This window comes from Juglans regia, chromosome 11 (assembly GCF_001411555.2).
Source record: "Juglans regia cultivar Chandler chromosome 11, Walnut 2.0, whole genome shotgun sequence".
Lineage (NCBI taxonomy): Eukaryota > Viridiplantae > Streptophyta > Magnoliopsida > Fagales > Juglandaceae > Juglans > Juglans regia.
The window spans coordinates 4,347,892-4,372,528 of record NC_049911.1 but is presented as its reverse complement, the minus strand read 5'-3'; the positions used below and the strand labels follow the sequence as shown (position 1 = coordinate 4,372,528).

The window sequence follows — 24,637 nt, the reverse complement described above, 5'->3', positions numbered from 1 at the left end:
CTATGATTATTATTTACAGAAAAATTCTACCAATCATCTATAACTAAAACTACATCACATAACTGCTTTAATTTTTTTCATCTTTTTATTATTATTTTTTTATTTCTATTACTATTGAAAGTTTGGGCAAAGACTCTAAACTACACGTCGTTTAGTTCTCGTCTCTAAAACTCTGTAGCTCGCTTTTGACAGCGCTGAAGGGCGGCCCGGACCTTAGCAAATTTGAGGTACTCTTTATCAGGAAAATATCCGAATTGAGAGAGAGAGAGAGAGAGAGATTGGTTTTGCCCGAAAGCAGCTCATAATATGGAACACGAACCGACCGAGCAGAATGCCTGCTTGCCGTTGCCTAACTTACCAATGGCTTCTTCTTAGTGGGTTCCTTGGAAGTCGCTTAATTTGATCACTGGCTTGGCGAATGCTTTTGACATCTCCGATTTCATGTAAGCTTTACGCTGCTTATAACGTAGTTACATAGATCGTATGAAACTATTTTCTACGTCCTGATTACTTTTTTCTTTGAATTCATAATCTATGTTTATTGTTGTTTTTCTTTTAGTTCTTTACGGTGGGTCGAGTTTGATTCCAGGTTGCTCTTGTGTTTTCTGGACTTTCTTGTGATACGTGATCTCTTCATAAGAACTTTTCGTTTTTGGGTTTATTTGTTTGTTGACTGGGCCACAATTACGAGAAGATGTCATTTTTATTGAAAAATTACGACTCAGCCGGGGTGAGAAATTATATTCTTTCGCCTACCAGGATCATTATAATGTTAGAAGAGATATGTCGTTTAATATAATTTTTTAGCAATAACTGAAAGAAGAACTCACAAACGAGGCAGAATATAGAAGAAAGCAAAATCATTCAGAAGAAGAATAAGCTTCACAATTATTTTCGTTGGAGAGTATTGAATTGAAGAGTTTGACTGCTAGACTATCTAATTCAAAAATGGCAGAGGTAACGATAAGCAAAATGCAGTCGACCGATACTGACCATGGAAAACAAAATCAGCCCAAGGAAAGATGCTGATATGTGCCATTTGTCTCTTTTTGAACTCTGAAGTATTGGAGGAAGTTGCAATTTGACTAAACTTAAATTGATCCGAGTTCAAATATGTAAGTCAAATCTGATCACAAGTGCTCTCTTCTAATCATTTTCCTTGAATACATAAGATAGGTGTCCTTGTCATTTATAAAGCCTTTTTGATTTGGCGTCAACCATGGACTACATAAACATAACAATGGCACTGAAATGATTTGGCTAGTTGTGTTGATGATATTGGGACAAAGTATTTCAGGTTTCCACTTTGTAAATTAAAATCCCATGGTAGCCCACCTTATGGTTTAGTTCTGGTTTTAGTAAGAGAGGTGGCCTCAACAAAAGAAGATCTGACTTTGGAGACGGACATGTCGCTTCTTTCCAATTCCTAGAGGGACCTTCCTGAAGTCATTGATGCTGGTTACAGTAATTACTGAAAATTTGACTCCCCATTAATGTTCTTGTGCAAGAAGGCATAAACTCTGATGCACACTCCCATACAAGTCATCTCTAGGCTTGCATGCTGGCCTTGTTTGTTGATGTGACGTAGATTGTTTAGGCATATTGTTTTAGCCATTAGTATAACCATTGGGAGAAAATGCACATTGTGGACTCACACTATTAGGGTTATACATTTTAAGCCCCAAATTACCAAAACCGACACATTAGACATTCCAACTATAAAATATTTACACTTTGCATTGTCATTCAATTCTAACCTTTAAAATTAACGAAAATAGGTAACGTGGCACAATCTTGACAGTTGGGTTTTAATGAAGGTGTAATGTGCAACATTAAAAGTTTTAATTTTACTATCTTTGCATCATCCTTCTTTTTTTGTGCATTTGCTAATGAGTTAATGTATGGCATTTGATATAATGGAGTTGGCGTATTTCATACATAACCTCTTCACATTTATTCTATCCTAGTTTTATAATTTGGAAGAAATAACGAGAATGAACTTCAAAGGATGGCCACTTAGATGACTTTACTTGCAAACAGCACCGCTCTTTCTTTCCTTGGTACTATCAGAAAACTTTGATAACTTTGTTCTCTTCTTTAAAAAGGTGAGTTCTTCAGCCCCAACAAATGAGATGCAAATTGGTGACAATTGGATAATGGCTCTAAAGGTAAAAGAGATACAATAATGTATGGAGAGTAGAAATTGTACTGTATGAGGCCAATTTACGTTGGTCCAGTCAGCTTAGTCCAAGGGAAAAAAAGTTAGATTGGCCTTAATAAAAGCCTCAGGTTATATAAGAAGGCTATAATATCCCAACTCATCTAGTTCGAATCTGTCATCTCAAACTTAGGATACCAAGTAGGTTGTTAATCCTTGGTTGTAGTCATACTGGACATGTTTAAAAAAAACTAACAAGCACCTTCTTATCAGTATAATTTATTTTTTGAAAGGAAAAAAAGCTCTCTGTCTCTCCTCTCGCTCTATTTGTAAGTATGGAGTCAATAAATCTGAGGCAGAAATGGTTCTTCATTATATTTAACAACTTAATCAAAGTCAGTAAATGAACCAACATGGAAAACAACCCTAAAGTTTAACCTTCAGGGTTTGTTGAAATTCCACGCATATATTGTCTGTTTATAAACCTAGGCCGTGCTTGTTCTCTATACAATAATTCTTGAAAGATATATATATATATATATATATATTATTTTCTGGCATAATTCTTGAAAGATATATATATATATTATTTTCTGGCAAAATGCTGGTCCACGGACATTGTTTCCAGGGTGAAGGAAATCTAACCAAAACGAACTTGGATCCAACTCATATACGTTGGTACATTGGAGACCACCGCAAAAACTTCATGGATCCTTACACTGCTGGGGGGCAGTGAATAATACATTTTTCCCCGTTTCAGAAGTTGAGGGGCCTAGAAAATATGAGTTATAAGAGGAGGTTAAGGCCTTAAGGAACTCCAGGACCATTTGTTTGAAAAAGGAAGGCTTTTCCAAGCAAGGAAAGGAATTTATAATCTTTGAAAAATTAGTTTCATGTGATTGCAAATCCTTCAGAATTTTGGGCTAACCACTGCTTGATTGACATGAAACTTGCCTTGCTAATTCCTTATCACAATCTGATGGCACGTGGTTTGCCAGTGCTTATGATTTCTTTTCAGTTACCAGAGTATAGAAACATCAAAACAACTCTAGATAATTACTGGAGGCATGAAAGATTACCTATCTTTTTCTGGTTTTTATGTTCTTACCTTTTTTAAAGCTCATAATAAAATAACTTTTTTCATTAAGGAATTTCACAAGTCTGGTTGTTCAAGATGAACATGAAGCGTTAAATTACTGTATATGAACTGTTTTCACGCTTTTTTCGTGTCCAAGGATGAGTTGGACCACTTTATTAGTATCCCTGTAATCATAACTATTATACATTCTAATTTATCAGCCATTTGTAATCAATGGATGAAATTAGAAGTCTTTTTTTCATACTTTGTTTTTGTGACCAATAGCTATTGATTTTCTTGGACTAACTATTTTTTCATAATTATAAGTCTCCATGTCTTTTTTTCATACTTACAAGTCTCCATGTCTTTCTTTTATCTTTTTTAGTTCTTAACTAGGTGCTTTCTCTTGTATATGTCTTGTGTACTTGGTGCATATTAATATATTACTATTATCTATAAAATTTAAGTTTACCTATAAAAAGATCGAGTAATGCTAGATACAGTCATAGAGTTTGCAAGCCCCGCGCACTCATTTTGAAAAAAAGTAGGGTCCACCATTAAAAAAATAATTTTTTCATGTGGGTCCCAGATTCACCTACTTTTTTCAAAGGGTGTGCATGGGGATTGCATATCCTATGACTGCAAATATCATTTTTCTGAACCATTTGTTATGCTCGAGACTTCCAAAATAGTAAATGAGAAGTTTCAATAAATGAATTGGCATTACTCATCTCTTTAAATAACTTTGTAGGCTTATTGAGGAATTAACTCATATTCTAGCCTGCTTACTAACATTCAATTATACTTTTCCCCTTGCGAATTAAGAACATACGATATTTGGAACTGTCATTATTCATCCACAGGAATGATAAGATTCTCTCATAATTTCATATCACAGAGATAATAAATGGAAAGAAATGTGGACAACTGGTAAGAAATGAGAATTAAATAGGTTTGAGGGTTGGTTAAGGCATCAAAGCCCTATAAATCCAGCATCCCTCCTCAGAATTTCTCAAGACACATCGCTCTTCAAGTACTTCTGTAAAGTGGAAGTATGATGAACATGGGCGGCAAAAAGACTCAAAAGAAGACGATGCAAGGAGCAAGTGCTCAGCAGGTTTCTTTCTCAAAACGACGATCTGGCCTCTTCAAGAAGGCCGGTGAACTTTGTACCATATGTGCTGTTGAGACCGACAATATCATCTTCTCTCCTGGTGGGAAGGTGTTCTCCTGTGGTCATCACTCTGTTGAGGATGTAATAAACATGCTTGGCCACCGTGGGAAGCCAGATGCTGTGTCAATTCTGGAAGCAGAGGCTCACCAAGAGAGAGTCCTTTGTGACCTGAAGAAGCAATATTCTGATCTGCTTGAGCAATTGGAAGCTGAAAAGAAACGAGGGGAGAAACTAGAGCAGATGAAGAAGGAAGGCCAGGTAAGCAGCTGGTTTGTTACTCCAATTGAGGAACTCAGCTTTGAGGAGCTGAAGATCCAGCATGCTGCAATGGCAGAACTTAGGGGAAAAGTACTCAAGAACATGGCGGAGCGTCTGGCCCAGGGTTCTGCGCCATCTGTTGCTGCCAACTCTGGTGGAGCTTCTGATTTCCCAGTCTCCAAACCAAAGGCTGCACCATAGGCCATTAATCTCTGTTATTCTGAATAAGTTGATGGAAGAGTCTGGATTAGCAGTATTTTGTTATGGGTTTTGTGATTTATATGATATCATCGAGTCACTCTCTTCCTCTCTGCATCTTTATGTAAGATGTTGCCAGTAATAAAACTATGACTATGAGAAAAAAATATTCAAAATGTCTTTTGCTGTGACAATTTTTTTAGTAATTTTTATAGTAATATTATCTCATGCTCTATTTAACCAAGGTGATTGTTGAAGAATGTCTTGTGACAAAAATAAACCCTCGGTTACAGACCAAGGAATTAAGAAAACTCTATATTCGGTTATATAATGTAGTGAAAAGAAAAAAAGGGGTGAAACACAATGTCAGGCACTATTAAGAACCTCAGATATAAAATGATGGTGTCAAGGGTCGGAGCTACATTTTCTCTGGTATTTGAAGGTTTTTCAAATCTAGAGAAGCGATTGGTACACCAGCTTCTCTTATTTCTAACAATTTATTGTTTCATAGACTTGAGTGATTCCTGAATTTGCATTTGGCCATCTCGTTGTCAACTTACGTCAGTATTTACTTCTCTCCCTGATTCAGTTTTTTCCATTAGAAAGGCTCAGGCTCTCAGCTGGTTCTGTATAAGCAAAATTAGTATTCATACAGCCTTCTGAACGACAAAAACCCAACAAAAGTTGCTGTGCATGTGTGAGATTGATTGTTGACCTATCTGGATTCTGGAATCAGACTGAAGTATGCAATTAATTGCCTTTATTTCTTATGAAAGAACAAAGGCATGTTTATGCCCCGTTTGGATTGAGAAATCATCTCAACTCATCTCATCTTAAATAGATAGCCGTCTCATCTCACTATCCAAACAGGGGGCCTAGTGTAACAAAAAACTTGTTTGGTTGCTGGTTCTGTGATATGAATGCTATTTAGAAATGATTTTGGAGACCTGTAGCTACCATCAATATCACTTCTGTCCAGAGCAATGGTTTTGGAGACTTGCGTTTATTGCAATTCATGGATTTGATTTTTCAGATACCCGTTTCATATTAGAATTGTATTTTTGTTATAAAAATTAATATTATAACAAATCTACTTAACTTCTTATCAAAACTGCAAGAACTTAACTTGATGATTCACTTTAGGACATTTGTTAAATATTTATTATTTCCTATAAATTTGATGAGAGTAGGAATAAATACTATAATCAGCCTATTTATGTATCGTATCTTTAATTTAAAGCTCTTAGATTTTAACAATAACTCGAGGAGAGAAATGCATATAATTGATAAATTTAACAAAGGAACTCAAAAACTCAACTAGCTTGTATTTATTAAATACTTATTAACAAAAGACATTGAATATTTATTAACAAAGGATATATTAAATATTTATTATTTCCCGAAAGCTTTATGAGAGTAGCAATAAATACTATAGTCAGCCTATTTATGTATCGTATCTTTAATTTAAAGCTCTTAGATTTCAACAATAACTCAAGGAGAGAAACGCATATGATTGATAAATTTAACTTCACCCAAGTTCAAAAACTAAAGCAGCATGTATGGTTGGTTGCATTTGAGTCGAGTTTAGGCAAGTTGAAACCGTCTAAACTTGGCTCAAATATCTTACAACTCGGCTTGAGCTTAGCTTATATATGAGTTGAGATCTAACATTAAGCTCCATATTTTTCAAATTTTAACTTATAATAAAAAAATATTACAATCTAAATATTAACAAATATGAGTATAAATTCAGAATTACAATACCAATAATAAAAATGTAAGTATATTAAAAAATACTAATAATACAATTCAATAAAAATAAAATTGTGATTGTCAGTAAAAATTTAAACAGGTTATAACGGTTGGTATTGTATTAAGTGGATTGACTCGTTAATGATCCGTTTATAAATCATGTATTAACGACTAACTCGTTTTGATCCGAACTCATTAACATCAAATCTACACTGATAATTTTGTATCGCGTTGATTTTGGATTGAGTGTCGTGTCGCCACCCCTTTTCAGACTACACTTCTGTCAGAGGAAAACTCTTCTTTCAGGCGAATTTGCACATCGAAGTGCACCGACCAAAGTTGACATGGAATGGTTTAATGAAACGGCTCGTTTTGGTTTTACTTGATGTGAATGAGTTTTGGGTGGGATCTGAACTTGAATGAAATTTTTTGAAGAAATGCACAGTTTTGCATTCTCTCTTCTCTGCTTCTCTTCTTCGCATGCCTACTCTGTACTTAGACTCATCCATTCTCTTCTCTTTAGGCCATCGATTCTAGTTCTCTCTTCCACCTAAAAGCTCCCATTTTTTGTTATGAACCCTAAAGTCTTCGTCCTCTTTTTTTTTTCGTTTAACCCCCATTTTTTGGTTCGAGCCCTAATCCTAAGCCATCGTTCTCTTCTCTATGATTTTTCATCGAGGCGAATGAGTATTCGTTCTTAATCACTGGTATCTCTCTCTCTCTCTCTCTCTCTCTCTCTCTCTCTCTCTCTTAGTAGCAGTTTCAATAATTATGCAGTTGATTAATTTTGTGTTGTGGATATATTTTGATTTTGTGGTTTTCAAAAGTTAGGTTTTGAATTTAGGTTTTTTATCTGATATGTATTTACTTAGGTTTTTAATTTCTAGTTTTGAGATGAATAAATAATTGTGTAAATAAGTAATCTTGTATTATCATGTATTAAGTTTCGTATCGTGTGTTGGTTTTTCTGGCACAATTTCATATCGTGTTATGTATTAAAAACCAAATTTGGTTCTTAGGTTTTATCATCGTGTTTTGGTAGGTATGATCATACATACCTATGATTACTTATTGTGCAGACATTTCCTTTCGATCATAACTTTTGAAACCAAATTAATTTTGATCATACCTATCATAATCTGGTTCTTAAAACCTAGTTTTTGATCATACATACCTAAGTAAATACATACCTAGGTATGAGACCAAAAACTAGATTTCAAAAGTTAGTTTTGGTATGTATATCTAATGTCTTGGTACGAGATTTGTGTTTCTTAATTACTGAGAAAATTGAAAATGTGTCTTAATCCCAAAACCAGATTATATTTGATTTGAACTTGCCTTAATCCCAAAACGTGTCCATTGGTTTAGTAGATGATGTTGCAATGTTGTTTGCATTATATTAGAATGTGCCTGTTTTTCTTAGGTCAGATTAGGTTGTATCTCGATGTTGTGGATGTTTTTGAAATTGTTTTAAAAATGATTATGAGCTTGATTTTGTCTATGTGATTCTAAGCTTGATTTTGGAAGCCAATGTTTTTTAAACTGTTTTAAAAATGATTTTGAGATTGTGTCTATGTGAGTTCTTGGTTTTCAACATTCCTTCCATGCATCTTGATCTCCTCTTCCTGCACTTTGTTTTATTAGTATGTTAACTCTGTTTTATTTATATGTTAGTGATGGGAAAGCTTACATATTTTGTTTGAGTAGATAAATGTATCAAGAGCTTCCTAATAAATTTTATGAATCCATGTGCAAGAAACTGGATTGTATATAGAACTGATCTATTTTTGAATTGTTGCAAATTTTTGGTAATATGCTGATGTGGCTGAACAAAGGTATATCTCTTGTTAAAAGATTATATATTGAGTTGCCTAATGTGTGCATTTGGTTGGCATATATTTTTGGTATTCTTTGGTTGATTTGTTGACATTGTTTATGGGTTGTACATTGTGAACATGTTAGTTGAAGCCCGCTTTTTCATTGGGATGTCATCGTTAGCATCTTCATCTTCTCTTCTTAATAGTACTTTGATGAACAACCCAATGTGTACCTGTGGGGAGCCCACTTCACTTAGAACATCGAATGCGCCAAGAAATTCAGAGCAATAATTTTTTGTCTGTCCAAAGTATAATACAGAGGTAGAATTTTATTATTTTGATGTGCATTTGGATTTCTACAAAAGTTTAATATTTTACATACATGTCGTTTGTTTATTTATAATCAAGGGTAACTACACTGCAACTATTTCAAATGGGCAAATAACAGTGAGGAAAGAGAAAAAAACTTGTGAAGATAGAAATTGAGTTGTTAAGGAATGAGGAAGAACTTCGAAAAAGAGAGGAAGAGATTGTAAAGAGAGAGTTGGGAGTCCACAACGACCAACTTGATATTCAAAGGCAACAAGCAGACTGCCGGTATGAACGCACACTACTTCATGTGTTTGGATTATTTCTATATTAATTTCATTGTATTTCATACGGTCACAATGATACCATATTACTGGAGGGAACTTTGTATATATTTTTGTGGCCTTTGTTGTGTATAACCTCAACCAACTAGTTGTGAACTTTCTTGTAAATGATGCATACGCATCTGTACTCTTGTATATATTTTCATTATATCAAGCTGGGAAGTGTGATCTTTGCGAGAAAATTATTATTTTTACCTTAATCATGGGTGTCATAGATCGATTATTCTGAAAAGATGCATGCGCATCAGTACTCTTGGGTTGGTATTTATAAATGGGAGATTCAACTGCAAAAATAGATTGAGCATGGCAAAGAGTGACCATCCACAAATTACATGGAAAATTCCTGCACCCTTTCATATAATCAGAACCTCATTCAAGTCCCTGATTTAATTTTAACAAAATATAGTTTGGGCTGCCCAAGCAGCATCTCATTCCATTGCATATACCTGTAACATACTTCCTACTTCACAAATATTAATTAACACTTACAACTTAAAATCTCAACCGTAGAATGAAATACACCAATTCAGTTTCCAAACTTAAACATAAACAATGTATTGTACTACTGTAACTTGAGTGTAAACAAATACACCAACAAAAGACAAAACCATCAAATGAAAATATTTCCATAAATCTTCAATCCTGCATGTGTCCACAATGCTGTCCAATCCCACCCTCGGTTCAACATCATTATTTCTACAGAAAAAAAAAGAGAAATATATATGAGGGACTGAAATAATTTTCTATTAAAGTTCCACTAAGAATAAAAAAAGCATGTCCTAACAATACCTGTAGTCCAAAGAAAAGCTCCATATGAACATTATCATTGGGATTGAAAACCAGATTCCCCATCTACAGCTCTGGTTGTGTCCCATCCCCAAGTTGCATTTGTGAACATAATCTAATAGTTAAAATTGTAACTCCATACTTGAGCGTAAAGTAATTAAACACGATCAATTACACTTTCAACCCAATATAACTGCAACGTTGGAACAAGTTTGATGGGGCGACTTGTTGGTGCGATAAACTTCATTCATTGCATATAATTTATCTATCATATCCTCAGCATGCTCATCACATGATGCTGCATTTGTGGCAACGTCGTAACATACCTTCATAATACGTGAATATCTACTCACTTTTGGCCTCACATCAACTACATCATAACTACTTTGTAGAGTATATGTCCTTTTTATGTCCTTCCTCCATCGATCTAATATGTACTTTTCTGGCACTGTACGGACTTTTTTAACTCTCATAATGGCTAATACATGTCTACACAATATCCCTCTCATCTCGAACAAGGAGCATGAGCATTTCACCTCGCATTTAGCCTCATTAAAGTACACATTTTGGGTCACCTCCTTGATGAGATCATCAACACAGACTTCATCTTCTACATGGTACGTTGCAATTACACCATCCTGACTGTGTAGAGTTGGAAGACAACCAAGCATCCCCACTACTTCTTTCTGAACTTCTCTAAATTTAGAGTTAGTGTATATATCTTGAAATATCTTTTCAAGTGGAGAGACAGAGATGACAGGAATTGTGACGTTAAATGAGTGGAAATCTGCCTCATTTTCATTCTCAATCTTTTTCCTCAAAATATTATCGAACTGATTGACAAACTCTTTTAAGTTTGTCCTAGCATGAACATAGCCGTCAAAGAAAGCATTCATGCTTTCGCTTCGTTGGGTTATACTCATTCCAGCCCAGAAAATTTCTTTTAGGAATACTGGTACCCAATACATACGCTCAGCATATAAACTCTGCAACCAAGCATTATCCTGCAAGTTGTATGTTGTAATTAACACTTCCCAACATTTCTCAAACTCCTCTATTGTTTGAGAGTCATACACACACTTTAGCAAATGACTTTTCAACCCAGTTTTGTATGCACCATGTGAACCAAGTTTTTCAGATACTTTTTTCAGTATGTGCCATAAGCAAAATCTGTGTCGGCTATTTGGAAAGATGAGCGCAATCGCATTTTTTATAGCTCTATCTTGATCTGTGATAATAGCTTTCGGAGCTTCACCACCCATACAATTCAACCAAGTCTGAAACAACCATGTAAACGTTTCTGTATCTTCACTAGAAATCAATCCTGCCCCCAAAAGGATTGACTGGCCATAGTGGTTTACACCAACAAATAGTGCAAACGGCATCTCATACTTGTTTGTCAAATATGTGGTGTCGAATGTGACGACATCACCAAAATATTTGTAGGCTGCCCTACTTCGTGCATCTGCCCAGAAAACATTCTTTAACCTTCCATCATCATCCATATCCATTAGTGAAAAGAATCCATCATTCTTGTATTGCATCCTAGCAAAATACTCACAGAGGGCTCCAGCGCCACCTTTCCCAAGTTGAAGGTAGCGTGCTTTGTCAATGTAATTACGACAGTCATTTTCACTGAATGGCAAGTTCTCAAACCCACCCGCTTCTTGCACAAGAGAGGCGAAACTCTTGTTCATTCTGATGTCAGCCTGATCATTTGTATCTAACACTCTCTTAACAGACTCGCTCACTTCTCTATTGCAACGAAAGAACCTCGACTTTTGTGGACTTAGGCCATGATTGTGGGAATTGTGAACAGTCAATACCTTCAACACCCCTTCAATGAACGTAGCATTTATCTTTGCCTTACAGTCTGTCTTTGATGTCGGACGTGGCCTCGCGACATTTGACGTCCGGTTCCGCGCCTTTCCACCACGAGCACAACCCAGCGTGACATATCTGAGCCTCCCATCCTCAAACCTATGACTCCTTTGTGTCATTATCCCAAAACCACATTGTTTCCCATATCTTTTATAATAAGAAACTAACTCTTCTTCAGATTTAAACACCATCCCCAACTTCGGCTCCTCAATGATATCGGCTCCCTCAGTATGCACTGTATTTTGTGTCCTAGACTCATCGTCATCTTTGGATTTAGAGGGCGTACATAAAGTCTCAACCTCCCCCGAGTCAGGTGTTGGCTCTTGATTGGGTTCCTCATGGCTTAAGCTTGTAGAGTTTAAACCAATCAGAGAGCTAACTGATGACTGAAATCCAGATGTAAGATTTCCCTGCAGTTTACAACAATAAAAACCCATATTTAAATCAATAGAAACATTTTGAAAAATACACACACTACTTAAAGAACGAACTCATCACCTGACAAGTCCATGGAGATGGGTTGGCATCGGGACGAGGTAAGGAAGCATGTGGCATTGGTGCATGACCCTCATGCATATAGCTTGAGAAATCCGGATAAAAGGACATTGGTCTCACCTAGCATATACATCAATAATGACAATTACCCAAAGATATAGTAATAAATATAAACATTATTAATATTCAAATTTTTTTTGATAAGTAACATTATTAATATTCAAAATACTTGAGTTGTTGGATTGATTGATGGATTTGTGCTAGGAGGTGTTGACAAATATGTATAAAATGGTCTTGGTATCACCTAAGATGTCAACCATGTCATGATAATGAGTAAACAAATGAATTTTAAATAATATTCTGAATACCTGAGTCGATGGATTTGTTGATGGATCTGTGGTAGGAGGTGTTGTAGGAGATGCGTGCTCTTTCTCTTTCTCCATCTAGAGATTATTTATCAATATTTTAGAACAATAAAAATCATCTAGAGAAGTTGAAGAACACTCAAAGAAGCAAAGAGAATAGAAGCCCAAAACAAAATTGGCATGCCTCCAGAGCAGCTTCAACAAGAAGCACCAACACAAATTAAAAGGCTTGAATGTCAATTAATGGCATGCATGTGAACAAGCATGGAAGACAGAGCATGTGAACGAGAAAGATGCTGAGCCATCAGCCAAGTAATGAAAATGTTTGTTCCATGTGCCAAAGGGAGGGAAATGGAGCAAGATACGGAAGGAAGGAAGGAAGGAAAGTGGGTTCCAATATCCAACAATATCGTTTAAGTTATTGAGCCATGACCTAATTTTTCAGGTTTTGAATCACCACCAACTTTCAACACATCATCACATAGATATAGATAATGTCACCCACTTGTGATGATAAGGTACTACTACTACTACTGGTGCATTTCCATGTCTTTTACTTGCATCTTTAATTTTTGTTATGTATTTATGCATGGAAAAAGAAAAGTGAATCCCCAATTGTTTGTTGCTTTTTTTTTTTCTATAATATATATATTTTTGTTAAAAAAGTAATAGCAAAGTTGCGAAGTTAGCATGTCGTAGTGAGTAATTCTAGGCCTCCAATTGCTTTTCCATAGAAATTGTTTATATGTAAATTAACTTAGCCTTAAGTCTTCAATCCTAATTATTTGGGACTTTTCAAAGGCGGGTGTGGTAGTTGTTGAAGAACTAGAAGCATGTTATGTTAGTTGGACACCAACTCTGGCTATAAAAGAAGGCTGGCCAGCTTTTCGGAATAGCAATTGGGACCTCTCTATACCACTTGCACCCATTCATACAAAGAAAGGCAAGAAAGTAAGTAGCCTCTACAGCCCAACAGCTGAAACGCAAAGCAACAACACTACACACATAACAGAGTAGAAAGCCAATCGACAGTCTACCCCTTCTTGATATGAAGGGAAGATCTCATTGGTCATAAAACGACATCCACTTACTAGTACCTAGAGAAGTGTCAATTCAATTGCGCACATTATAGTTAAATAAACTGCTTCCAACGTTATGTCTGGAAGCATTCCAATTCAAGCCATCCCAAGACACCTCATTGTTCCAAATTTTATTTTCAACCCCCATAATCAGTTTTGTAATCCCCTGTAGTATTTTATTCAATGTGTGTTTTGGAGTTTTTATCAAACATCCGGAGTGCATTTAAGCATTATATGTGTATTTCCATGGAAAAGGACATACACCACCCAGTGATAGAACTCTCACAAGTAGTCGGCTATGCAGGGGAACACCCAGTGATGGGAATAAAAGAGTGGACAGCAGTAGAGATGAGGGAAATGAACATAAGCCAAACCGCTCCGATCAAAGAAAGAAAACACGACACCTTACCCTTGCAGACTGTGGTTCTTCTTGAAGATGACGGCAAAGATTTGACGACAAAGACTGTGGTCCCCGGCAAAATCTCGAATGTGGGTCGCGCACGGAGGAGACTGGCCAAGCTGCAGTAGAGGGAGGAACGAGAGAGTACCACCAGCAAATCTTGGGGTGCTAATATGGGATTTGGAGGAGGGGAGACGGACGAAGGGGACGTCTTCGGAGGAAGTCTTCTTCTCTTCGTTTTCTTTCTTTCTTTCTATTTTTTTTTCAAATAACTCTGACAGCAGCAGTTCCACGTGAGCTTCGTCCGCCAATTCGTCCACCAACCCGCTTGTACGGCTCTCTTCCTGTTCGCACTTGCACGGCCTCTCCACTGTTCAAGCTGAATGGTGAGTCGGTGACAGCTAGAAAAAGGGTTTCCGAATTCAAAACCGAAACAGCGAATGTAGCTTAAGAAATGGCGATGGCTATGGTCAGATCCGGTCTTCTTCGAACCGCTTTGCGCGGTGGCTCTCGACCTTCTGCCCCTGTCAAGCGCAACTTTTCCTCCTCTGCTCGCCACGACGACGCTCGTGAATCCTCTCTCTCTCTCTCTCTCTCAATTCTGATTCATCCCTTCGCATTCGAATTCATTTCTGAGTTATGGTCAATATCAGGGGTTTTGATTTTCTGGGTTTTGGCTCTCGGAACGATTCTCAGGATCAAAGGTTTTATTAATTGTACTTCAAAATCGGGGATTGTAATTAGGTTTCGAGTATTGTGTATCGGATTTAAAAAGGTTTGGGTTTTTTCTGCCTGATGTTTTTGGACCCAAATATCATTTGTCGAGGAAATTAGGGAAAAAGAAAGGAATTGAGATTGCGAATAAAATTATAGTTTAGTTGAGTTTCAAATTCGAAACAAAAGAAAAAAAATATATATATTTTATACCGTGAAAGAGTTTATCCCAACTAGTTAGGGTCGGATATTCTAAGATTCCGAATTCCTATTTCAATTCGAAATAAATTAAGGTTCTTTTTATTTTGGGCTAGCATTTATAATATTAGGGTCTAGTTTTTCTTGTATTGTTGGTTTCGTGCGTGCTTTATTTGACTGTTGATAATACATGCAGCCGAAAATGGGTGAACATTAATTTCTTTGTCATTCCAATTGCTTTGGTGAGGCAACATAGAGCTTTAAAATCAACATATTTAAGAGGAATTTTATATATCCGTTACTATTTACTTTCACATTTTATATTTATAATTTTTTTTTTATAAGGTATAGGGATATTTTTCATAAGGTGTAAGAATGAGTGTGAGATAGTGAATAGTAACTGATGAAAATAATTTTTTCATATTTAATGACCTTTTTTCAGTTTTGTTATTTATTCTAATCGCTTTCAACTTATGTAATCTTTACAGGCGAGGCAGAAAAATGGGAAAAGATAACATATGTTGGCATTGCAACGTGTACTGTTTTGGCCATTTACAACCTATCAAAGGGCCATCCCCACTATGAAGAGCCTCCTGTAAGCTTTCTGTTTTACCCATCTGACTTCTCTGATTGTTGTTGTTACATCTGATCCATGGAAGATGCCTGAACAATTTTTACATTAAACATGGAACCAGAATTATTAGTTATAACTTGAAGGTTCTGCTAGTTACTTTGTGCAATGGTTTTATCGGATTTTTCCCATTCATTTTACATTCAATCTCAATTCCTTTTTTCATGTGACATTATCCAATTTTCTATTGTTATGTCTATGTTTACAGCCATACCCATATTTGCACATTCGCAACAAAGAGTTTCCATGGGGTATGTTTTCTAACATCATTACTAAATCAGTTTATGTTTTTTTATTGGTAAATAAGATTTTATTGATGATAGGCAAAAATCCAAGTACACTGAATTACTAAATCAGTTTATTGTTTTCAGTGGCAAACAAAATTTTTTTTTATAAGAAAAAAACAAATAAGAGCCAATATTTTAATTTTAGTGTTAATGTTGTTGCATCTGCTTAGTTTTTCCCTCTGTTTGATGTCAATTATGGGATGCTATGACTTGGTTGTTTTATTAGATGCATCTTTGTTTTGGTCACCTTCTTGTAGTATTGAGCTGTTTGCTCTCAGTTGTTTCATTTGGCAAAATAGCTTATTTTTCACAGTCTGAGGTTGACATTTCATCAACAGTAACTTAAGTGATGAGCAGCCTTCTCTAGTAGATTGGGAGGTGGATAAACTACTTTTAATTAAATCAAAGTCATGAGATGCATTGTGGTCATCCAAATGGAAGCCAATGGCATCTCATCTGTAGTGATCTGCTAGTTACAAGGTCAAGTTGTTTGTGATGTGTGGGACTTCACGTATCCATAATTTTTCTTTTGAGATACGCAAGCACTGAAAGAGGTGCAACCCATGAGAGCAGTAAGAGACTATGGCCATGCATAACATGATTGTACTATATCCTCGCAAGAAAAGATATGATGGCGTGTATCGGATTTAGGCTGGGTATCGGATTTTCTCATTGCCAAACCCACGAAACCCCTAAGTTTTGGTTCAATGTGTACTGCCCCAATCCCATTGGGAATATGAATAAGCAACAGAGAGTGAGTAGGATCTAAAGGTAGTAATGGGTGTGAAGTCTCGCATTGGCTACTTAGTTGGGTGAAATTGGGCTTTATAAATTACTTTAGGGAAGCTTATAATTGACTAGTCTTTTTGAGGCTATGGAGCTGATTAAAAGAAGCATCAACACTGAGTTTTCTTTCCTAAATATAAAACATCGGTATATCTTATTATCATTTCTGTTCATCACAGGCTCGTATTTTTATCTGATATGTTTCTTTTGTGGGATCCAGGTCCAGATGGGCTTTTTGAGAAGAAGCACCACCACTAAAGACATTCATGGCTCAACAAGGGACAATTTCCAGAGAGAACCTTTATGTTTAGCACAGTCCTCTCGTTCTGCAGGTTGTACTGTACTACCTCCGGATGTTGATGATAGCTCTCGCTTTTTCTGTGCATTATCTTCATTTTTGATAGGTTCTTTTTGTACATTATCAATAGTGGCTTAATACTCGCAAGCGAGAAGTTGTTTAGTATTTGTTTATATCGTTTGTTGTGAACACTCTTTTAGCAGCTAAATAAAATCGATGATGGAGAGAGTATGTTTTGCCATGAGCTGATTGTTTTAATCATTGCAATTGATTTAAATATCTTTTAGCGAAGAAAAAATCTATTCATCATTCATTTTCTTATCATCCCATCATGTTATTAGATTATAGGTTCACAAGTGAAATATAATAAATAATCTTCAATCATCTAATGTCATATCATGGAATGATGGGAGGATGATGAGAATTGAGATGATGAGCGAATGAAAGTTAGATTTTTAGAGGTTTTGGCATTTGAGGTATATTGCCAGAGGCGAGATTTTGTAAGTTTTAAAAGTAGTATATATGATTGGCATCCTTCCATTAAGGGGTGAGACGTAAAAATGGGAACTTTAAATGCTTCACGTTTTAAACAAGACGAAACCAGACGGAAAAAATGAAGAGGGCTTGATATAGAGGTGAGATTTCGTTATTCACGATAGACGAAAATATGGGAACTTGAGATGGTTTAGTTGGATAAGCTTGATGCTGGCTCCTGCATATACGTCAACAAGGTACAAAGTTACTTTCCAGGCTGACCATCTAATGCATATGGAGAGTGTAACAAAATGCGAAACTTGGTGTGTGCATGTCGCACTCGAAACCATTTGGTTGAGGGGAAGCTTTTGCCTATGTGTTAAGCATGCATTTGCCACCTTAACTCTGCTCCATGGTCAATTCTCAATTGCCACGTAAATTAAGTTCTTACCCAAAAATAACGAAAGGAAAAGGAAAAAGAATGTACGTCACATTCAGGCTAACATGAGGGTTGGGCTGAATGGTCCTTGCAACCGAAGCAGAGGATTTACGGAGACGGCTCAAGGTGCGCTTGCAGTTCCCATCTACACTCGCATGCTTTTACTTTTAAGGAAAATTAACGAAAAGTGGCTGTCTTTTGTTTCGAAGTTAATTGGAGGATTCTGATGAACATTCAACAGTCAAATATATTTGGTTTAGTTCTTCTGATATACCATGCAACATCCATAAAAATCAGCTTGCCCTGAACAAAATGGAAATAAAGCCAGCAATAAATTCATCCCATGAAACATCCTGAATTATATGATTATTCGGAATATCAAACAGGTTAATCTGTATAGAAACCTAAATCTTCTTAAATTGTTTCACAAAACTCAGATGGTCTTTTCTTAGACATTGAGCACAACAAGCAAAGCACAGACTGGCTTGATGGCCTCAAGTAGAAAGGACGAGCGTGAGAGAGTCGTAAATGAACGTGGAAAGGTTGCAACACGAAAATTTCATATAAATGTCACTCTGCAGCTGTGTCATCGTTGTTATGCCCTTGAGTTGTGGTCTCTGGCAAAGTTTCCAAGTCGGTGCGAGCCTCCTTCTCCTCTTGAGAGATGGAAGAATCAACTTGATCATTCTGGCTGGCATTGCTATCGCTATATGTGTTTGACGATGCCTCTTTCTCTTCCTGAGAATCAACTGGTTCTTTTTGGCCTGCATCTGTGTTGTCATTTGTGTTGCTCTGATCAGCATTGCCATTCTCATTCTGGCCTGCATCAGCACCGTTAACGGTGTTTAGAATTACATCATTGTTTCCATCCATTACTGAAGATCCGTTGGACTCGGTTTGCATATCACCATTCTCCATTCTTGTGTAAGGTGTTTCACTTGAATTTTGTTGCTCATTGTTGGCAGCTGGTTCAGATTTTTCAGTTTCTTGAGGGATAACATTTTGCAGGGTAGTGTTAGCACGGGGCCCATTCTGCAGCTCTGGCTGACTACTCTCACTACCACCATTTTCACCGCTAGTAGCATTTGTGGAGTCACGATTCTCAAAATTTTCAGTTTCTCTTACACTCTTCTCTGAGTCATTGTGGTTGGCATCAACTGCTTCGGTGCTATTTGTTTTGCTTTCCTGCTCAAAATCATTATTTCCTCTGTTTTCAACCTGTTCTGCATCCTTTGAATTTTCCCAATTGCCTAGCTCACTTCCGGTTGTTATATTTTGATTTTCATGTACTACCATGCTAGGAGCATCATTGCTCCCTTCCCTTGCTTTATTATTCCTGTCACTTCCATCTTGAACCTGATCTTCAGATGTACCCCGCTCCTCTATCTTGCCTTCTTTCTCTGCTGCCTCCTCTCTACTAAGGATCTCGTTGCTCCCTTCCCTTTTCTCTGCACCTTGATCCTCCTTGCTTCTATTTTCCTTAATCTCTTCATTCTCCTTATCTTCGCTTTGCTTCTCTTTGCTCTCTTCATTTTCCTTATCTTCGCTTTGCTTCTCTTTGCTCTCTTCATTCTCATTCTCTTTGCTTTCCTTCACTTTACTCTCTCCAAACCCCTTGTTTTCACCTTCGTTCTCTCTGTTCTCTTCAAAAGCCTTCACTTCTCTCTCCTTGTCATTGCTTTCCTCATTCTCCTTCTCTTCACTCTGCCCATTGCTCCCTTCAGAATCTTTCCCTTCTCTTCCCTTCTCCGTGTTCTCTTCATTCTGCTTCTCTTCTCCCCTCTTCTCTTTGCTCTCTTCACTCTCATTATCTTCATTTTCCTTCTCGCTGCGCTCTTCAAAATCCTTGTCTCTTTCTTTCTCCTCGCTAATGTTTTCCTTGTTTTCTTCCTTCTCTTTTTCTCCATCCACTGAATCCCACCGATGCTTGGTTTCCTCTTCGACTTTATCCTTATCATGTACATCTATCTCATCATCCCCATGACCTTTTACAGCATCATCACTTTCTTCAAACTTGTTTTGTTCTTCTTCATTCTTGCTTTCTTCTTCATTTTCCTCTTCCTTGTGCCTTGCATCTCTAATGGTAGGCTCTTCCAATTGAGGTTGGAGGTCTTTTCTCCCCAACTTTGCAATTTCACTCACAGATTTATTACCCTTGCCAAATGATGCTTTCTTATCTCGAGAGTTTCTGAGTTGGTAAAGCAGCCAGATGCTAACACCAATCAAAAGGCATATCTGGAGAGCATGCTTCACCTTGAATCCTTTGGATCTCTGGTTCCTACGAGGTGAATACCTGAACATGACGAATTTCTTTCAGTCTCAACTTGCAAGTCTCGCCCAAAACCTGCCAAAAGTTCAAGTTCTATCAATAATCGATTCAAAGACTGAAACGTCCATCAAATCATGTAGCTCCAATGTTGATGACTGAAGTATGCAATTAACCAGTCAAAAACTCGTCAATTTTATCAACGTCTTAAGATGTGTTGTACTTCTTAATCATCTAAATCCTCCAAACTTCCTCAAGCATATCAAATATGACAAAGGTATTTTCAACCAAGCCGATCTACACAAGATTAACAGAAGGACAACGAACATCACCAGTAGTTCAATGATTACAATCAAATTCTACATGTGAAATGGAATGCGTGATTAAAAGACGAGAAAAGGCCTTCCATTTAAACCGGAACACGCTCTCGAATAACAATCCAGAACAACATCACCCACTCCGGCAGGACCAAAAAACAAAAAGACTCCATTTTCTTGAATAACCCAAGTGAATCAAAAGTATCACCAAATCCCACTTTGGTTCAACCACAGCTATCAAACTCGAACGAAGGACATAAAAAATCTAAAGAAAGGCGAAATCTAATAAGTAAAACGGAATGCAGAAGCAGAGCAAGTAAATTCATCCAGATCTAAACATGTGTGTGAAAGCAGAGCACCAAAGATCCGACTCCTACAAATATCAGATAAACCCAAATTTGGGACGAGATTGTTAGGAAAGAGACGTACCCGGAAGAACTCAAGCACCCGTAGATTCTGAGTAAGAGAAAACAAGAAAGAAAAAGTGAGCCTTTTATCTTGACAAGTTGGTCAAAAATACTTTCACCAAAATTAAAGATTCAAAGATTGAAACAATGGCTGCCAAAATTAGCACTTTAAGCCACTTCACCCAAGGCTCTAAAAGAGGAAATTTCGAGTAATGTTGCTTCCTTCCTTCCTTCCTTACTTCCTGGGTGTAGACGCTTCACTGAGATTGGGATCTGGAAACCGCAATGTCAGCGACAACTTGCAGAGAGAGAGAGAGAGTATGCAACTCCACGGAAAGGCTCGCTCACTAATTTATAAGATGATTGGCAGCAAGTGGGACAGGAACTGGCCCCAATGGCAGAAGGCCAGATATGTTTCTTTGAATTCTTTCTCATAAAAACGATGCCGTATTAGTACATGGCTCTTGACTTGCCACGTGTTATGCCCAATCTCCTGTCCCACACTCCCACTCCGAGTCGGTGACCCTCTGCCCTAATCTTAATTCACTTTTCTATGTAGAAGAACTCATTTCCCAAATTGCCTTTCACCATACCGTGAAGCAAAATCGCCATGGCTGCGAAATTTCTTGCTTCCTCTTCCTCCACTCTCCGTAAAACCCTCACGGAAAAGCTTAACGCTAAGTACCACTTCCTCCGCTGCCTCTCTTCCTCCTCCTCCGCTGCCGCCGCTGCAGAACTTTATCCTGCGACTGATACCTACGAGGACACGAATGGAATCACCATGAAAGGCGTGAGGATTTCCGGAAGGCCGCTTTACCTGGACATGCAGGCCACATCCCCCGTCGACCCGCGAGTCCTCGATGCTATGCTCCCCTTCTACCTCTCCCGCTACGGAAACCCCCACTCTCGGACCCACCTCTACGGCTGGGAGTCCGAGAACGCAGTTGAGACCGCTCGCTCCCAAGTCGCCGCATTGATTGGCGCCTCTCCGAAGGAGATTGTCTTCACCTCCGGCGCTACCGAGTCCAACAACATCTCCGTCAAGGGCGTCTTGCACTTCTACAAGGACAAGAAGCGACACGTCATCACCACCCAGACCGAGCACAAGTGCGTCCTCGACTCTTGCCGTCACCTCCAGCAGGAGGGTTTCGACGTCACTTACTTGCCCGTTGGCACCGACGGGATTATCGACCTGGAGATGCTCCGGTCCGCGATTCGGCCTGATACCGGGCTCGTATCGGTCATGGCGGTCAACAACGAGATAGGAGTGATCCAACCGCTCGAGGAAATTGGGAAAATATGCAAGGAATTTAACGTTCCGTTCCACACCGATGCGGCGCAGGCTCTGGGGAAGATTCCCGTCGACGTGGATAAGTGGAACGTCAGCTTGATGTCTCTGAGTGGGCATAAGATATACGGGCCGAAAGGCGTTGGGGCTTTGTACATGAGAAGAAGACCTAGGATTCGCGTGGAGCCTCAAATGAACGGCGGTGGCCAGGAGAGAGGGATTCGGAGCGGGACCGTGCCGACCCCTTTGGTGGTGGGGATGGGCGCCGCATGTGAGCTTGCAATGAAGGAAATGGAATATGATGATAAAAGAATCAGCGCATTGCAGGAGCGCTTGCTGAATGGAATGAAGGAGAGGCTGGATGGAGTGGTGGTGAATGGGAGTGTGGAGAGGAGGTACGCGGGCAATCTGAATCTGTCTTTTGCGTATGTCGAGGGTGAAAGCCTGTTGATGGGGCTCAAGGAGGTTGCTGTGTCGAGTGGAAGCGCATGCACCAGCGCCAGCTTGGAACCGTCGTATGTGTTGAGGGCGTTGGGGGTGGACGAGGACATGGCCCACACATCCATTAGGTTTGGGATTGGGAGGTTCAGCACAGAGGCAGAGATCGATCGGGCAGTTCAGCTTACGGTGGAGCAGGTGGAGAAGTTGAGGGAAATGAGCCCGCTTTATGAGATGGTGAAGGAGGGGATTAATATCAAGGATATTCAGTGGGCACAGCACTAATTTGGGATTAGACGAGCCAACTTTTAAGCAATATCAGGGCCTGGTTGCTGATTTTTATGTCTAATTCAGATGGGACATGTAAGTCAGAGCCGCTCAACTGGCCGGAGAATTCCCGTGTTTTTGTTTTGTCCAGGTTTTCTTTCTTTTATAGTTTTAAGTTTAGAATTACACATGGCATCTTCAGCATTTAGTTTTCTTTTTTACTGATGTAAACTATATGAGATCTTTCAGTTCCGAAAGGACAATGATGATGGAGTATTTATTATGTTTTGTTTTGTATTTTTTTTTTTTTGTTATTGGCTCTTTTCAGTGTGCGCTGCAGAAATCATGGCTAGTTACCTCGTGTTAGATGTATAGTGCAGGAGTGTTTTGATGTTAATTTGGAATTAATTTCAAGATATTAGATCAAATGAAACGTTATCTTATGTCGGATTACCTCCAGCAGAATGATATCTCTGAGAGAGTGTGTGCGCAATCCAAAGCATCTGTACTCGCGTTCGTACATGCATTTTGTAGGGTTCTTTTATATATTGCTCCCTTTCCAAATTTTTAGTTCATATTCAGCCATAAGTCGTCCTTAATGTGACTTATGCTGCTTGCTTTTATGGGATGCTAGATCATAGCCATTTGTGCAGGTTTCAAGTACATGAGTCTCTTGATAAGATTGTTTGAAGAGTGGATTTCATTGGATTGTGTAGATTGAATTTGATTTGGCTAACATTTTATATCAAATAGGTTAGTAAAGAGTGTGGGCTATTTACTTGTAAAAAAAGAGTGGTTATTTGGAGTAAAGTTTGTGTTATTATATTGCATCTAGTAGGGCGCTGTAGATTTAAACTGTAATGAATGCTGATAGTGTCGGTTTTTTTTTTTCTCTATTGTTTCATACAAAGTAGTTCAAATGCCTGAGGGTATATACTTGTTGGGGAGTCCTGATGTTACATTGTCTGTAGTGTCACCTTCAAGCTGTAATCATATGGCATTTGGGTTCCTGAGAAACCTCAGCTTCAAATTTATGATGTTGGACATGAGATTATAAAATTAGGGGCCAGTATTGAATGTTGTTATGTAGGTTGCTTTGTCTTTTACTGATTGAAAGACTTGCTGCATCTTTGAAAAAAAACTTGTTCTTTAATACTTTTCTGTCTTCTAATGCTTTTTTCTTCAGAGTGAATTTTGTAATCTCCTTGTACTTAGCTGGAGACATAATGTTATTCATGTTGTCTCATCCCTTCCATAAATAAATGTCCTCTCATCCTTATTTGTTGCCCCAGATTCTTTTGTTTTTTAGGTAAGTGTACCAGCATTCACAATATCTGTAACATGAGTATAATAAATGCTCCCTCGAGAGGAAAGTCGCCGTGTTGCTAGTATACATGGCCTTACATTTTTTTCTGGCTCATGTATTGTTGAGGGAGAAGCCATGTTGCTGACTCACTACTGTTTACTCAATTTCCCTTGACAGAGTTTTTCTTTGGGTAAGTTCACCAGAAGTAAACTGCTGATGCTATATTTTACTGTTTTATTTTATTTTTCTATAATTAACATTGTGGCTACATTTTGTTGCTGGGAAACTAAAAAATTTGCAAGTTGGCTGACTCCTTGGGTCTTCAATCTTGACTTGCAGTTAATTAGCTGAATTTAGATTGCCAACTGTGATTCTGTGTATGCTATACATAAACTCATAGTTGCTTTTATTATGGAACTGTGAAATA

General features: G+C 37.9%; 5 protein-coding genes across 9 annotated transcripts; 3 read left to right on the top strand and 2 right to left on the bottom strand.

The window, feature by feature from the left end:
• Window positions 1-193: 193 nt before the first annotated feature.
• LOC108997634 (agamous-like MADS-box protein AGL61) lies at window positions 194-5,060 on the top strand. Its single transcript, XM_018973990.2, has 2 exons — window positions 194-443; window positions 4,135-5,060. The coding sequence occupies exon 2, from the start codon at window positions 4,291-4,293 to the stop codon at window positions 4,867-4,869; it is 579 nt and encodes a 192-aa protein (XP_018829535.1). The 5' UTR covers window positions 194-443; window positions 4,135-4,290; the 3' UTR covers window positions 4,870-5,060.
• A 4,356-nt stretch (window positions 5,061-9,416) lies between these two features.
• On the bottom strand, window positions 9,417-14,206 carry LOC109002582 (protein FAR1-RELATED SEQUENCE 5-like). Its single transcript, XM_018980377.2, has 5 exons — window positions 14,104-14,206; window positions 12,619-12,693; window positions 12,254-12,370; window positions 9,878-12,165; window positions 9,417-9,784 (listed from the first exon to the last, which is right to left on the bottom strand). Exons 2-4 carry the CDS (start codon window positions 12,691-12,693, stop codon window positions 10,054-10,056), a joined length of 2,304 nt encoding a protein of 767 aa, XP_018835922.2. The 5' UTR covers window positions 14,104-14,206; the 3' UTR covers window positions 9,417-9,784; window positions 9,878-10,053.
• A 167-nt stretch (window positions 14,207-14,373) lies between these two features.
• LOC109002583 (cytochrome c oxidase subunit 6a, mitochondrial-like) lies at window positions 14,374-17,252 on the top strand. 3 transcript variants are annotated; one of them, XM_018980380.2, is made up of 4 exons: window positions 14,374-14,798; window positions 15,495-15,601; window positions 15,846-15,888; window positions 16,931-17,252. In XM_018980380.2, exons 1-4 carry the CDS (start codon window positions 14,549-14,551, stop codon window positions 16,966-16,968), a joined length of 438 nt encoding a protein of 145 aa, XP_018835925.1. In that variant the 5' UTR covers window positions 14,374-14,548; the 3' UTR covers window positions 16,969-17,252. The 3 variants fall into 3 exon arrangements, with proteins under 3 accessions (XP_018835925.1, XP_018835926.1, XP_018835927.1); XM_018980382.2 differs by having other exon boundaries at window positions 14,392-14,663; XM_018980381.2 differs by lacking the exon at window positions 15,846-15,888 and having other exon boundaries at window positions 14,374-14,663.
• Window positions 17,253-18,234: 982 nt separating this feature from the next.
• Window positions 18,235-21,237, bottom strand: LOC109002576 (myb-like protein X). Of its 3 annotated transcripts, none has more exons than XM_035682735.1 (3): window positions 21,079-21,237; window positions 20,934-20,960; window positions 18,235-20,265 (listed from the first exon to the last, which is right to left on the bottom strand). In XM_035682735.1, exon 3 carries the CDS (start codon window positions 20,220-20,222, stop codon window positions 18,492-18,494), a length of 1,731 nt encoding a protein of 576 aa, XP_035538628.1. In that variant the 5' UTR covers window positions 20,223-20,265; window positions 20,934-20,960; window positions 21,079-21,237; the 3' UTR covers window positions 18,235-18,491. The 3 variants fall into 3 exon arrangements, with proteins under 3 accessions (XP_035538628.1, XP_018835918.2, XP_018835919.2); XM_018980373.2 differs by having other exon boundaries at window positions 21,094-21,237; XM_018980374.2 differs by having other exon boundaries at window positions 21,151-21,228.
• Window positions 21,238-21,450: 213 nt separating this feature from the next.
• Window positions 21,451-23,197, top strand: LOC109002577 (cysteine desulfurase, mitochondrial). The gene has a single exon (XM_018980375.2). The coding sequence runs from the start codon at window positions 21,522-21,524 to the stop codon at window positions 22,920-22,922; it is 1,401 nt and encodes a 466-aa protein (XP_018835920.1). The 5' UTR covers window positions 21,451-21,521; the 3' UTR covers window positions 22,923-23,197.
• Window positions 23,198-24,637: the final 1,440 nt, after the last annotated feature.